The sequence below is a fragment of the Sparus aurata genome, chromosome 22 (assembly GCF_900880675.1).
Source record: "Sparus aurata chromosome 22, fSpaAur1.1, whole genome shotgun sequence".
NCBI classification, from domain to species: domain Eukaryota; kingdom Metazoa; phylum Chordata; class Actinopteri; order Spariformes; family Sparidae; genus Sparus; species Sparus aurata.
In genome coordinates, this window is record NC_044208.1 from 16,131,949 (window position 1) to 16,147,746 (window position 15,798).

Below are 15,798 nucleotides of genomic sequence, written 5' to 3' on the forward strand. Positions count from 1 at the left end.
CCACATATAAACAAAGTAAAACAGTATGAAACTGTGTTTTCCTTTAAGGTCAGTTTGTTTATTCAGTTAATTCAGGCGTGAAAACAAAGAGTTAGTTTATTTGGTTTGTTTAGGCATAAAAAACATCAGTCAATGAAGATCTTTCTCTTCTCGTTAAAGTTTCTTCCCCAAAACAACATAGTGCTCCTTTAATATCAAAGGTAAAAGTAGATTAAAGCAGGTCCGAGACATAAAACCTGCATCCTGTTTCAATATAGGAATGTTTTATATCATACATTGGACGCCAAACAACAAAATGCCACTTACATATTGACAAACACACAATTTTAACCATATTGTAAGATCATAAAACTGATGCATCAGTCTCATGCACCATTTTACCGCAGCAGTAGTGCTTTTACCTTTGTTAACAATTAGCTGATAATACTTCATAATAGTTCATTCAGGAAGGATTATAAGGTCTGGGCTTGTTCTTGTAATGGAGCATGTTTACATTATTATAAAAGTACTTTTATTCAAGTAAAAGATAAAAGTACTTTATCCACCATCTGACTTGGTCAATAAAGGTCTCGTCCGGTTTGTGCTGATAAAAAAAAAGCGTATCTATACATTATAAAATTAGTATTTATAAAAGGGTAAGTATTCAAAGAAATATAGTTGCTACATGAAGTGACCAACAGTAGTAACTACTCTTTGCAGTGCTGAGGCCCAGGAGCTCCCCACTGATGACAGAAAGGAAGAAAAAAAAAAAACATCTTGCACCACCTGTTGATCTCCATGATGAACTGCAACTCAAGACACTCCAGAGAAGAAAGACGCGGATGTTTATGCGTTGAGTAGAAAGATAAAGTCGACTTTATTTGATGGTGAAACCTAAATAAGATCTGCGATTACAAAACAGGTTCCCCACACAGGTTTTTTTTTTTTTTTTTCTTAACGACACAGAGGTTGGAATGCAGTACTGACAGAAAGGCATCAGAAGGGACTGGACCTAAGAAATAGGAACTCAAACGTCAGAGGAAAACGCCATTCAATGTTTAAGAAGTTGTTTCTATGATCTGTGGCGGTCAGATTTAGTTTGTGGACACGAGTTTCAACTCCCAACGTCACAAACCAAACACGAGGCCACAGTAACGTCTCGAGGTGAAGGGGGTGGACAGGCATTGATGGTAAAGATTTCTTGTGAAAACAGTCTTCTGCTGTTAATTTTTTCTTAATGTGATTACTGTACAATGAGCCGAATATGGATATTAAAACTCACGATACACAAAATCCACCTCTTGTGCATAGTAGAACACCGGATAAGAAACCCATAATGCTCCTAAAGAGTTCTCCTCCCCTAGACCACAGAAACAATGTGCTGTACAGAACATCTTAAAATTGGAGTGGCATTTCCCTTAAGGTAGCCTCCAAACTAACATATACACATACATATACTCAACAAATATACACTCAAGCTCATCCTGCATCCCCATCATAATCCACCCGCAAAATGAGACATTCAAAAATATTTGCCTTCTCAATACTGTGGAAAAATACAGAACTGTAGGTCTCAAATGTTTCCGTCTCTTAAATCCACGACTTTTAAAGGAATGGCTCAACACTTTGGGAAATACTCTTATTGGCTTTATAGTTGAGGGTAAGGTGAGAAGTCAGATTCCACTCTCATGTCTGTGCGGCAAATACAAAGCTACACTGGAAAAGGGGGGGGGGGCAAGCTGGCCTGGCTCTGTCCAAAGAAGGGATGCAACTATCGATTTTCTTTGCTGTTGATTGTTTTATTCGATTTAGAGATCAGCAGTTTGGTCCAGAAAATGTTAGAAAAAAAGTCAAATAAAGGTGATAAGCGTTTCCCAAAGCAAAAATGTGAAATGTGTTTCGTAGAGAGGGATGAAATATTAAGTTTACTGTGATGGAGGAGCAAAAAAAAAAAGAAAAGAAACCTGAAACAATATTCACATATAAGAAGCAGGAATCAGATAACTCAGTCGTTTCATTTCCTCAAAGAATTACTAACATGATTTAACCATATTATTAATCAAGTTAGTGATTAATGTCATAGCTGTAGCAGCTCTAGTTCAAAGGTGAGAAAACCTGCCTACGAGCACATCGTTCGCTAACGTATTAACAGCCAAGATTACAAAACACTGAGGAAGTAATAGTCCTGTGCATAAACTCCCCCAAAATTATGATTCGCACTGATGTTAGAGCAAAGCAGGGGGCTGAATTCACGAGGGCGCGTTGATTAAGGTAAATACGATCCTGGAAGTAAAGATGGAGCATTTACAGAGAATATATTACAGTAAAATAAGAAGTTCTTTTTTAATCTTTGGTCACAATAAAGGCGAGTTAAACAGAAGAAATACAGCGTCCACATGACTCAGGATGGGAGGATAAAAGATTTTATCTCAGATCACGGTGAAAATACTTAGAATTAGTTGATTGAGGTGAACTCCATTACCAGGATAATTGTGAATTGGTACAATCATACAGTAAATATCCTCATGAGTGACTTGAAAGTGTGGTCTGGCTCGATAACATACAGTCCTACACTGATATTTCTAACTGATTTTGACTTGCAACTAACAAATGGACATCAGGGCGATGAGATTTATTTACCATTTATTTATCCTTTTATCTGTACAGGGTGACCGTATGATTTATGATTAGCGTTTTAAAGATTGATTGTTTTTTCATTTAAAAAGGATGTTCACTGGAAAAAAACATGTCATTTATAGTGATGAAATAAAACGTTGATTTGTTAACTAAATGTACGGTGAAGTGATTCCACTATGTTTTAAGAGTTTAAAGGAACATTTCACCCAAAAAAGTAACAGGAAAAGTAACAAAACAAGACCCTGTCTACTTCAGCTGTTAAGGATATGCTACAACACTGTTTTGCTGTGAAGCTCCAGAAATGTTTCGTGGGCTACGAAACTACACCCGACTTTCTGTCAGTATGAGGGGTGAAGAGATTATGACTGATTTTAAATGTTGGGTGAAGCTATCCTGTAAGCATATTTTGACGATGAGAGAGACAGAGGAGAATTAGTTATTTTTGCCAGGTAATTCTAACATGAAATTTTCATGTGGTTCCGTTTTATATGACAGGTTGCACTGCTGTCAAGTTCAACATACATCGAATAAGAGAGATTGGGTTTTTTTAGACCGAACCAGGCGAGATGTTTCCCCGTTTCCTGCTGTTAAGCCAAGATCACCATCTGCTAGCTTTAGCTTCATATTTACTGCACAGACAGGAAAGTGCAATCAAACTTCTCATCTAACTGTGAGCAAGAAAGCTGATGAACTTTATTTTTTCAAAATGTAAAATTATTCCTTAATCCCAAATCAGGCTGAAAAAAACATTTCATTCTCTGAAAACCTGTTCTCAATACTTTAGTGTAAATAATCCTATAAATTCAGGTGTTGTGTTACGAGTATTAGCTTCACCCAGATAAAAAAAAAATATTTGCCAACACCTGAAACACAAAAATAATCTCACAAATTTGATGGTAATGAAGTTTTGACTTCATACTACGACTTGGAGAGATATCACTCCATATCTGGGACTATTTTTCATCAGGATAAAACAATTTTTTGGCCATGCAGCTCCCATCCTCTACCTCTACCTGTCCTCTAGCCCCTGATAACAGCCCTTATACTATACATTAAAGGACACTAAACATCTAATTTTGGATCTGGTCCCATCTGCCCAATAATACTCCCAAAGTTCCCTTCTTCCTTAAGGTTTGCACCCCTGTGTTGGCAGCAACAAGGAAAAGCACATTAAAAAATAGACATCTTTAAATAGCTATTCAGCTTGTCTAAGTGCAGCACAATCGAAACATTAAATTCAAGTCATTATTATTTTCTCCCCTCCCGTGTATCATACAATGAATATAACAAAAAAAAAAGAATCATCAGTTAAGAAACTAAATGTGAAAGGATACATCTTTGATCAGACAAATAAACAAGATACTGCAGCCACACTGTAACATCCAAAAATAGTCTTAAGTTGAAATATATATATTTGTTTTCTGCCAAAGAAATGCTGGCATTCTAAGTCACTCTAAGTAGCTTTAATATACTGCTGAGGTGTAATTTGTGTTTTTTCTGTCTCCGTTAATCGTCTCCTGACAGTCCTGAACACCACGTCAAACCGTCACGGAATAAAAAAACAACGTCCGCTGTCATTTGGCACATGTGGTGCTCTCGCTGGCCGTCTCACTGACATCAGGATCGTTGTTGTCTGAGGTGACGGCAGCAGCATCAACACTCTTGTCCTGGGTGTCATTATTACTACTGATGTTGATGTTGTTGTTGTTGTTGTTGTTGTTGTTGTTGTTGTTGTGGACACCCGGGAGGCCGTGGCTGTTGTTCTGGACCAGAGTGGTGTTGTTGAGCCTCAACTCTTCCAGATTTTTCCACAGCTCATCCCTCTCCTGCTCCTTCTTCTTCTCCCTGTGAAAACCACATTTGAAGACTTCTGTTTAGGTTTGCTTTTAAAAATAACCACCAGGAAATAAAATATAAACAAGAAATACTGCAAATTCTGTCCCAATTAAAAAGGTACACATAGCAGCATTTTCTTTTAACATGGCAGCTCCTGCTGAAAACAGGTGCTCTGTTTTCCTATTTGTCCGATTTTTGCCTCCTGCACCAAAACATAAAACTTGTGACCAACTGGCTGATTGACAGAAGGTCATTTTACATTTTCTAAGCCATTTAACATCTGTGAATCAATTTTCAAATAACTGTCTATAACTTCTATAAAGCCCTCAATAGATTTCTATGGACCACCAAATGTGACCAGGCAGTGTGTACTCATTAACAAGAGAGACACCATTAGCAAGAAACAATCGGTAATCTTGGCAAGAAGAATATTCTCTAAACTGCACTCGAACTAAAGTCGAATAAATCAAGCTGTGATCAGACAAGATTGCTCTGATGATTACAAGTCAGACTTTCTTTATGGCACGAAAATACACTTAAAAAAACCAAACATTTGAGGCTCAATTGAATGCCAATTTTATAGTCCTAGTAGAAGGCACAACTACAAGTCTTCTGTGTCTAAAGCGAAAACTATGTTCAGGATATCACTTCAACAAATCTCAACTCATTTGCCTGGATTATGTTAAACAAATAGCAAAATCAATTTGCAGGTACAGATGTAAATTTAGATCAACTGCTGCATCCCTCTAATCAACCACCTGTCTGCTGCTCTCATTTACAGAAACAACATCTGGTTTCTTGGCTTTAATGCTTAAAACCACACGACAAATATTCTCTCATAGTTCGAGCGTCTTATAGAAAACACAACCTGTGAGCGTTTCAACACTCACAGATGATGATAACCACCTGATCTTCACGACATTCAACAGTAAATAAAGTGTTTTGTATACAGAGCCACCATGTATAATGTGTGTGTGATGTAAGCAGTGCATGACCCTTTTACAAAACTTTAACTAGACTTCAAGTTACAACTTAACTCCACACCTGTAAAGTTTCATGACTGCATCTTGCACAGTTGTGATGCTGCCAAGGGGACAAAATCTGCCCACAGATGTAGAAACAACTGGCAAAGGACTCAAAATGTCTTATGTGGTAATTTACGCACACAAAATGACTCACAAAGTGAAAACAATACCGGCTCGCTGCCGTGGCTAGTGAAGAAAGGTCGAATCATCCTCTGGGATTAAACTGGATCTAACTGCCACTTTATTCTAAATACCACAAGGATACAATCTATTATTACTGATTGCAGCTTTGTCTGGCCAGAGGTGTGCAGGAAACTGCTTGTAATGTCAGGTCCCTTTGGATGTTTTATTATTGTTCATGTCTTATTCTGACTGTCAAAGAAGCTTTTCTCTGTGATCTTCAGTAGCTTCAGGGAGCATTCTCTTCTCACACACGTTATTGTGTTATTGATTTAAAACAGAATTGACTCAAATGCATTTTGATGGCAATTAATCGCCTATTAATAAACCACCTGGTAGATAACCTGCAGTACCTTGTATTCTAAACAGCAGAGCAGAGAGAAACTGCACAGATTCATTCTTTCAGCGAAAACCTAATAGTTATTGATGGAGTGAACATGAATATCAGGGTCAATAACTGAAATGGCCTGGTCGTTGTCAAAAACAATGACATGAAAGAGTGTTTGATGTAATTTACAGACCATGTTCAAAATTCTGAAAGTGTCCGTTACTCACCGTTGCCTGTCTGCTTTATAGGAAGAGGTCAGCTCATCGAACAGTGTGCAGTTCATCTCCATCAGTGTCTTCAGCACGTTGTAGACCAGAGCGACGATTGTCCTGCAACACGGCAGAGACGCTCAGGCATCAGTAACTCATCTAGGTAACATTCATGCGATCAGATCAGTGACATATTACCTAAATCAAAATCCTTAAATCGTGAATTTATAACTGATATTCTCGAATTTAACCCACTGTCAGCAGTTTTCATGGAGAATACCGTCACAGAAGCAGGCTTTTGTGGTCCAGGTGAAACATGGCCTGATTCACAAAATGTATGAATGATATAATCGCATTTTTGCATCGCACTTGCAGCTTTTAGTCAGGTCATTTTTAATATATTAATCATAATGTAACTGGCTTTGCTTTAGAAAAGGTTAGTTGTCATATGAGAACTCTCATAATGAATGAACTCTGTGCTGCTTATATTGTGTTTCTGTTTTAGTGTTATTATTGTAAATGTATACTTTATAACCGTACTGTGTCACTCTAACTTCTTGTATTATCTTACTTATATTTTCTAGTTTGTAAAACACTTTAACATGGTTTAAGTTTGAATTCACTGGCAAACTGTACATGTTTTATTGCTGTGCTTGTGACTCTCTTATGATTGAAAAATACTTCTCCACATACTGTAAATATTCACGCAAACTGTTGTTAATTAAGCTGAGAGATGCAGCACTTATTTTCAAATAACATATTACTTTTTACCCATGTATACAAACAACGTTCTGAGTGAGTAATGAGAAAAAATTACGTGTGTGCACAGCGATAAATGACTTTTGAGACTCATCATGGTGGCCTCTGCATGTCTGTCATTAATGTTTGCATGTAAACACCATCTAAAGAAAAGCACATGACAGCAGCTTTAAACTGACACAGCAGGTTTTTTGTGTGCATGGATGTTAATTCTTGATGTTTGGGAACAATAAATACAATCCACACTCAACAGGTCCATTGTCTAATGAGTCACAAATGTGGCTGTAAGTGTGAGTCATTAATTGGAACTTCGAGCTCAGTTTATCTTCATAGCATTACAGGTTTTGTGTATAAATCACAGTTCTTAGTCAAGCACGTGTTTCTGTGTGTGAATGATTATTAAGTTAGTCGGACTGAAACCGCCCACTCCTGACTGGAGTACTCACGGATTCCAGTGCTCTTTGGAGATTCTGTACAGGCTACCGAACATGATCGGGAGGATCTTGTCGATGTTCTCCTCGATGAGGCTGAGAATGTACTCGTTGTTCCAGAAGTAAAGCGCTCGCTCTGCTACCTGTGAAGACAGAGACGGCAAATACTGCAGTCAAAGGTCAAAACTCTTCATATGGGCTGACTGAAAGGAGACAGCTTTGATTTTGTACCAAACAATACTATACAGTTCTGTATTCAAGTAAATACATTTTCTATCACTGTCATTTTTTGTTCTTACGTCAGACTTTACAGTCTATGCTGTAGAATCCTTTTGCTGATAAGAAAATGTATTTAAGGATTCACTGGGAAAAGCTAGGTCATTTTCTTTCATTAAGGGTCCAAACAAAAACACATTTTCAACTTCATCTCTATTGCAGCTCGTTACAGATCAGAAAACAGCCTTCTTCCTTCAGACTTATAATGTGCTAAATATCAAGCAAACACGTGGTTCTTTCCATAAATGCCATGTCTAAATAAAGCTGTAATGAACATTTACTGTATAGTTACTTCAGCAGCTTGCAGTCAGCATTCATGTCTGAACAGTTATGGGCAAATGATTAAACATGTCTCTGTATATTTGTGTCACGTGTACCTGAAAGTGTGGATTGGCCACACATTTAGAGATCTGTTTGAACAACGGCTCCTGGATTTTCTTGAACTGCGTTGGCTCAATGACATCCAGAATCTCCTCGACCTCACCCAGAAACATCACCTAATTAGAGAGGAGACATGGAGCAGGAAGCAACATCAAGATCTGATTGACCACAGTGATGAGTGTTAAGTGTATTTATAGATAGAATACCTCTTTCTGGCTGCAGGTTTTAGGCCAAAACTTCAGCAGCCCACGGATAACCTGCAAAAACAAAAGAGATGTTCGTGAGAATTTCTCTTGAATGTCACAAGAAAAGAACGAAAATAACACAGCAACAGTCTGTTTAAGTGGGTGGCTATTGGCACCCACTACAGATTTCTCTGCAGACTAATTTAGTGCTCAAGGCTTAGTGCTTTGAGTGGGAGGAATGATATTTTTTTTAAAATGAAAAAATGTACCGGTTCAGTGAGTGTAGGATCCTTTTCCAGGAACTGGACCACACAGTACGCCAGCTGAGGGACACAAACGAAGAACAGGAAATGCACCCAAAGATCGCATCGAACCGAACATGATCTCAAAAGATATCTATTTTTAAATTTGTGGTGAAAATCAATGATCAATGTAATTACTCTTTGATTCCTGCAGTGGAAAATTTGAGAAATGTAAGATTAAACACAGTAATAATGACTGACCAAGTGCATTTCCCTTTCCTCACCACCGGGAGGTGCAATATGAAAAGATTAGTTTATGATAGTGCTTAATCCTGGAGAGATCATTCTTAACAACAGCCTTTAATGATAGAAATCAAGCATATGTTGCCAAAATCAAGTTATAACAAAATAATATAATTAGTAGTAAAGTCAGTTTCCCCCTACCTGTGCGTGGAAAAGAGACAGCGCTTTAGCTGTGTGTAACGGGATAAGCACCTTCATGAGGAACTGCTTGTGCTCTGACTTTAGAGGCAACGCAAACCCGTTGATGATACTGTAAACACAAAAATACCAGGAGACAGATTACTGTAGGGAAATACAAAACAGCAGCACAAACTGAATACTACAACAAAATGAGACAACGGTTGTTAAGAGAAAGGCAGTGCAATGTCATAACCAGGATGACTGAATAGAATAAGCCTGAGGGGTCTTTTAGTTCAGGACTGCAAGAGAGCACAAGTTCTCCACGTCATCGAACACACGTCAACATTCTCCACAAGCCTGTTCACAACCTGGACTATCAGCACTTAAGATATGACAAACCAGCGAGTTCTTTCAGAGAGCTTCTAACTGAGCCTCCAAACTTGAGGGGTCTGAGCATAGCAATGATTTAGGAAACTTGATGAAGCAACCATGAGCAAGGAAAGGACAGAAACTTCCATCTTAGTGAGCAGGCGGAGTTGACCCAGTTGCTAGGTGTGACACATTCTTTTAAAAGCTGTGACTGATATATTTGCTTCCATGTATTTATCATGCTGGTAATATTAGCAGGCCTACTTTATCTATTTGATATTTATGAGCATACTGGCTGAAATTTATGAGCTCACATCCAACTGAATGTATTATCTGGAGGGTTTTATATGTTAATAAAAACTTTATTATCATTTGACAAAAAAATGCATTTAGGGATGTCGCCTTGGCCTTTGGGAAACACTGAACAACATTTTTCACCATCTCCTTATTTCACAGATGAAACAACTATAGATTAATGGGGAAAATAATAGACAGATTAAAGCTACTACAAGGAATATTGATATTTTGTTGATTATGAAGGCCCTTGTGGACAAAGTGGTAGTGTTTCCACTGTCAAAACCACAAAATACAATGACAAAAATAAAAATAAAAATTTCCCCCCGCTTCTTTTTTACCTGACTTGTGGCCAACTCACTAAAACTTTGCTTTGGAAAATTGAAACAAAGGTTCTTCTAGTCAACAGTGGATATCAACATTGACTTTTGTGTCACATGGCCAAATGTTATTACTCACCTTCCCAGGATTTCTAGCAGCTCAGCAACTCCGTTGAAGTGCTCAGTTTCATAGATGAACCTGCAACAGAAATAATGAAACACATGAGCCCAAAAACCTTCAAAATCTAAGCACAGGGCTGATTCAAACTGCTCCTAATGGTGGGTTCCTTTCAAATAACATTGCTCCATTTTGGCATCCCATGCGGATCACAAAACCTGAAGAATTCATCCTTTATATGAAGTCCTTGTGCCCAAACAAGCTGTCAGTCTCTCAGAGTTTGCGCAGGAAACAGGGATCAACTTTCTTTATTTACTAGGAAGTCTAATTTAGATAGCCAACTAATAATAACTTGGAAAAATAAACATATTTATCTAGGGACCATAAATTGACTGCTCTGATGTAACTTAATGATTCACACATCATTCACCTCCTCTGGTTGGTAACCCATCTAGCCATGCAGCCTTGGTATGTACAGACCGATCCTGACAACTGTGGCACTATTTTTATTCCCAGTGACAGATGGTCAAAGTGGATGCACCCGTTTTGCCACCTTGCCTGTTGGAAACGACATCAAGTGCCCCCTGTTTCAATCATCTGCAGCCTATTGTCACGCAGCAACAGGAGGCAGAGAGAATCAAGACACTGCTGCTGAGAATATCTGATGCCTCCATCTGAACGTTTTTCTATTGCCTGTCAGTTTCGAGGGGCTGGGATGAATCTGTTTGTACCGACTTGCAGCAATTTAAGGATATGTAGATATAACTACGTCTTAGATGGTTAAAACGTCAAACAAGATGGTGTTAACCCCCACTTTATTTTTAAACTACTCATGAATACTAAAACTAAATGACCAGCCTTTGTCCTTATATTGATACTAGTGGCATCCAGTAGTTCCTAGTATCTGAATGAAGCTGTGTTGAGTTGAAGCAGCACGTGTGTCTGTGCTTGATCAATCAGCCCTGCAACCTTGGCCCTGGATGATTCCTGAACCTTTAGAAAATAGGAATGTTTGGTTTCTGGGTGACTTTCAGTTGAAACACAGGATTAGTTCCTGAGATCCTCAAATGGATATTGGCTGCAAGGAAAGTTTCTGTGCTGCTGCTAATGCCCATAGAGAATGTTTTCTTTGTAAAAATGACCATAGCCATGTGAAAAACTAGTTGTGAAATAAATTTGGAATAACCTTTTGAAATGTTGCAAACAAGAAGAAATTAAACTGCGAATTAGGACCATTTCCATCACCTGGTTTGGAGCGAAGAAACTATGTTACACAAAGCCTGGTTTCATTAAAGTTGTTTGTCAACCACCAGAAGGCCTCCAAAAAGAAGAAAAAAATAAGAGGAAGCAAAACTAGTTGTTTGGCCATCTATGAGAGAAAATTCACTGTTAAATCTTTAGTTTCTTCTCTTGAGTGCATTAACTGAAAATGGCAAAAAAAACCACCTGGACTTTTTTCTCTCCAAATTTTGCGGTTTCCATCAACCTTTTATCATATGTTACCTCAAAATAAGTATAAAATACAAGGATAGAAATGCAACCAATGACCTTATGTGTCTATGGAAAAGGACTTTTTGCCAAAGACTCAGAAGTGAGTTTCAGTTTCCCATCGAACTGGATGGGCCACTCAAGATTGTAACTTTCAGACACAATTCTTAATTCTTTTTGGTGTACCTGAACGTAACATACTCTTTCGTGATAGTTGTCTTAGCCTCTTTATGTTGTTTCAATTACACTGACATTCACCTGGTTGAACACAAGAAAATAAAGAAAAAGGAAGACATCCTCTACATGGCCCTATGGCAGGACATCAAGCATGCTTTCTACTCACCGCAAGAAAATGTTGTTAATCTGCTTCCTGATGAAGGCCCGCAACCCCAGGAACTTTCCATAAATCCGGTGCAGGATGGTCTTGAGGAAGTCCCTCTCCCTCGGGTCCTCGCTGTCAAACAGCTCCAGCAGCTGAAGGGACAGACAAAGATGAACACACTGACTCAGTTTTCAATTAATCAATAACATATTATTATAGTCTCCGTACTGTAGGGCTACTTATTTTGGCATAACTAGATTCTCTTACACCGGACCTATAGTGTGATATGATAGCATCTGGCTGAACTGTAAATCTTTGTAACATTGGAAATACATTTAATCAAATACTCATCATTACTGGGTTTTGGTGGTAACTGCTGATGGGAGGTTGTGACTAATTGGGCTGTTGGTCTCTAGTTTTCCCTTAATAGATTACTGCGAAGTGAGTGGATGATGACTTGATCAATCAATCACCTGCTGGGCTGAAGACTTATTCTGCATCCGTCCTCATTACTACAGTAGATTACTCATTCAATATGTAGCCTTTGTCATGCAATGTCCTGGACAATTTTCCCTGAGGTTTAATGAGCATTCACTCTAAAACACCACAGGTTACCCTGACTACGTGCTGTGATTATATATCGTAAAATTAGTTTTCTCCAATAATCGCCCACCTCTTGTCTAACCAGCAAAGTAGGGAAAAATTTATTGTGCTCACTGTAAGGCTGTATTTTGTGCAAATAGGTATAAATATTCAAATCATATCACACCAGCTAAAAGCATCTTATATAACAAATATACAGCATGTGCAGCTGAATGCTCAGTATTGTAAATAGATCTGAAATCCCTGGTTTTTAAAAGCTATTTAAAGCAACATAAGATGAGTCACTGTTACAATACTGCTGAGGGCAGCCGAGCTGATGCTTGAGTTCAAAAAAATGTTTTCAGGCTCAAATCATCTTCGTAGTTTTTATGGCTTACTAGTGCACCAACAGCACCTTGGTGACAGATGACTATATTTAAACCTGCGTATATCCAGGAAATGGTTTTATCATGGACACGGGTTCTCCTTTAGCGCTGTGCTCATACACATTCATTCAGTCAAACATATTAAACACCAGTGCAACAGATCAAAGGGTAATGACAAATGTATTTTTCAACTGTTGAATGCAATTTTATCGAAATTGTCCATTTATGTAATGGGTTGGGTAAGGAAAACTATTAATTTTATTATTCAACTTAAAGGTCCATCTCCACAGGAATCATTTCCATATCGTTGTCATTTAGAATAACGAACTGAGCCTGTGTTTGGCAAAAACAAACACTTTTAGGGTACGTATCTTTAACAGTCTGGACTGATTCCAAATCTTTGAAGTATGAATAATTTACACACTTAAACATGTAAATACTGGACCCAGGTTTAAAGATACAGATTTTTCCTATAAGAAGTGCCTTGATTCATACTTGATTCTGCCAACATTTCGCTCAGTGTGTTGGTCAAATCCTTACCAACCACACATAAGAGATGGAACCCCATTGAGGTTGATCAATGAAGGTGAACTGGGACATAGACATTTGATTCATTATGAAACAAAAGCTGCCTGGGTACAATTCAGATCTCCTGTGTGTGCCTAAGGAAATGTCAATAATCAGTCACAATAGGCCACAACATGACACATCCCAGAATAACCATTACCAGGCTACTTGACAAATCCTCTGTATTTTGATGCAAGGTACGATGATAAAGACAAAAATCACTCACATATAGATATTCATTCATTAATCAAGTCTTTTGTTAATGTCATAGTCGCGATAACAAGGTGATTCACTACGAAATCATATTAGTAAGCTGAACCTGTCTTTCAACCAAATATATCTGAGATTACATCAATGTGCAATGCAAATATGTGTTCTTGACCACCCTGAAAAACTGCCTGATCAGCTCTGTAGTATGGATATAGCAGGAGGAAGCTACCACACACAGTTATTAGCAGAAGCAGGTAGCTGTCCTACTGCCTCTCAAAACAAACTAAACACTGTGAGCAAAAACAGCCGAGTAGTTTAGTTACATCTAGACCGAGCCAGCAGACCAGTGTACCGCACGCCAGGTTAGGAGTTTCCACAAAGTTTCTGCTCTTACTGTTCATGCAAACATCAAACCGAGGATGTCAATAACACAGAGACTGAACTTTCTGAACCAGGTAGTGACTTAAATGTAACAACAGGCCTTTGACAACTTTAACACTTCATATTCAACCGTAAACTAAGTAAAAACAGACCCCTAATGCCAGCACAGACGTACTTCATAAAATTCTACCAGTGATCCCTGAAGAAAAAAGAAACAGACAAAGCCTAACTACATGACTGCCCATATGTTCTGCTCGTAACTCCACATATGGTTGTTTTCCCATGTCGCAGGATGTTTTCAGCAGCAGCTGCTTTCTGCACGGGTCGATCCTAAGGCACCAGAGCAGCACAGTTTTGTATCTAAAGAACAAAACATGCCATCAACTAGCAAGACCGAAGGCTCCAAAGCAGCTGCTTAAAATTACATGCCACCAAGACAACAATGTGTATCTTATTTTGCCGCTTCAGAATAGGGGCGCTCAATTATAGAAACAATCATAAACACGATTATTTTGTTTACTATTCAATCACAATTTGACTAAGACAAGGTTAACATCAACATTTTTTCCACACCGAGCTGAGGGTGGGACTGCAAGACAATAACACAAAAACAGAAACACTTCAAAAGGATAAATTCACCCAAAGTAATCCAAGTCTCTTGAATACTGGAATTTTTGGTGGACTTATCCTTTAAATACATGTCAAACTGTCAAATATTAATGATGACCAAGATCATTCTAGGGGTTGGTGTAAAGGTGCAATATGTAACAATTAGCCACCTGTTGAATAGATACTCAAAATAAACAAAGGCCTGCGTATCACTAGAGCAACTGCTACAGTAACTGTAGCTGCCGTGGAGCTAGCAGTCCAGACAGTTTGGAGAACTTGTGGAGTGTTGGTGTTTACACTGCCAGCAGAGGAGTTATCAACCAGGAGGGGACAGAGCAGGTTGGTTACCTAACCTACTGCTAACTTCAGTAGATATCTCTGCAACACAATACATAGACGTCATAACGTCACAACTTTTATGAAGTCTATGTATTCACATTCTGTGGTAATTTCAGGTAATTTTTTATGTTTTAAACTAAAATCCGTAGAACAACCTCAAATATGTACTTTATTTGAGGTGCAGAGTGCCTTGAGATGCAGGTTAAAAAAAGTAAGATACACCTAAGAAGGAATCCCCCTCAGAGTCTTTGTATTGATGCCCTGGTGCTTCATCCTTCTAAACCCTGCAACACAAAAATGTCAAAGTGCCCTTGATCAAACCACCAAGCCTCGGACTCCTCCAGGGAGCCTTTGCCTGGCTGCCTTCATGCTTCGACCTCTCTGGTGAATATGTATGTGAACACCTCTGAGGGATATTCCTACTCCTATGCTCTGTGTATTACGATAACTCAAATGAACCAAACCACAGGCCTTCCTCCCCAGCTTTTATTGCACCCCCAAAACCTCCACCTCATTCGCTCTCCTCCAACCACAGTCCTCTTCTCTCAAATCTGAAGAGTAAACAGCCTGCAGCTATTTAAAGCTCCCCCACGACACACTCACATCATGGAAAGTCAGTCCAGGCACCTCGGATGTGGCCCAGCCAACATTCCAGGCCCTGTGGTCCCCCTGTTAGCTGCTGCTTTGCTCTGAGGATTCACAAAAGACATGAAGCATTCCTGCAGTAGGTGGGTACTGAGCCAGGAGAGATGTAGGGCCCTATGATTTCCGCGATCACGGAATTGCGGACGGAATCGCGGAATTGGCCGATTAAAACGGAATCTACTTTTTAACACGGAATATCGCGGAATTTGACATAATTTCACTGAAATGTTGTTCTTGTGTGGAAGAGGAACTTTTGTCTGGGGAAAACTGCACGTGG

The 15,798-nt window shown here is 38.8% G+C and overlaps 1 protein-coding gene across 2 annotated transcripts in view; it reads right to left on the reverse strand.

Annotated features, from left to right (window-relative positions):
- Positions 1 to 832: 832 nt before the first annotated feature.
- The window catches only part of ppp2r5a (protein phosphatase 2, regulatory subunit B', alpha isoform), a 58,912-nt gene continuing 43,946 nt past the window's right edge, over positions 833 to 15,798 (reverse strand). Inside the window, exons 5-13 of one of the 2 annotated variants that reach the window (XM_030405167.1) lie at positions 11,824 to 11,954; positions 10,014 to 10,073; positions 8,913 to 9,021; positions 8,496 to 8,546; positions 8,248 to 8,298; positions 8,038 to 8,157; positions 7,400 to 7,527; positions 6,213 to 6,314; positions 833 to 4,461 (exon numbers count right to left, since the gene is read on the reverse strand). In XM_030405167.1, coding sequence (XP_030261027.1) covers positions 4,191 to 4,461; positions 6,213 to 6,314; positions 7,400 to 7,527; positions 8,038 to 8,157; positions 8,248 to 8,298; positions 8,496 to 8,546; positions 8,913 to 9,021; positions 10,014 to 10,073; positions 11,824 to 11,954 — 1,023 coding nt within the window. In that variant the 3' untranslated portion in view covers positions 833 to 4,190. Of the gene's footprint in view, positions 4,462 to 6,212; positions 6,315 to 7,399; positions 7,528 to 8,037; positions 8,158 to 8,247; positions 8,299 to 8,495; positions 8,550 to 8,912; positions 9,022 to 10,013; positions 10,074 to 11,823; positions 11,955 to 15,798 lie in introns of both variants that reach the window. The other variant, XM_030405166.1, reaches the window with a different exon arrangement.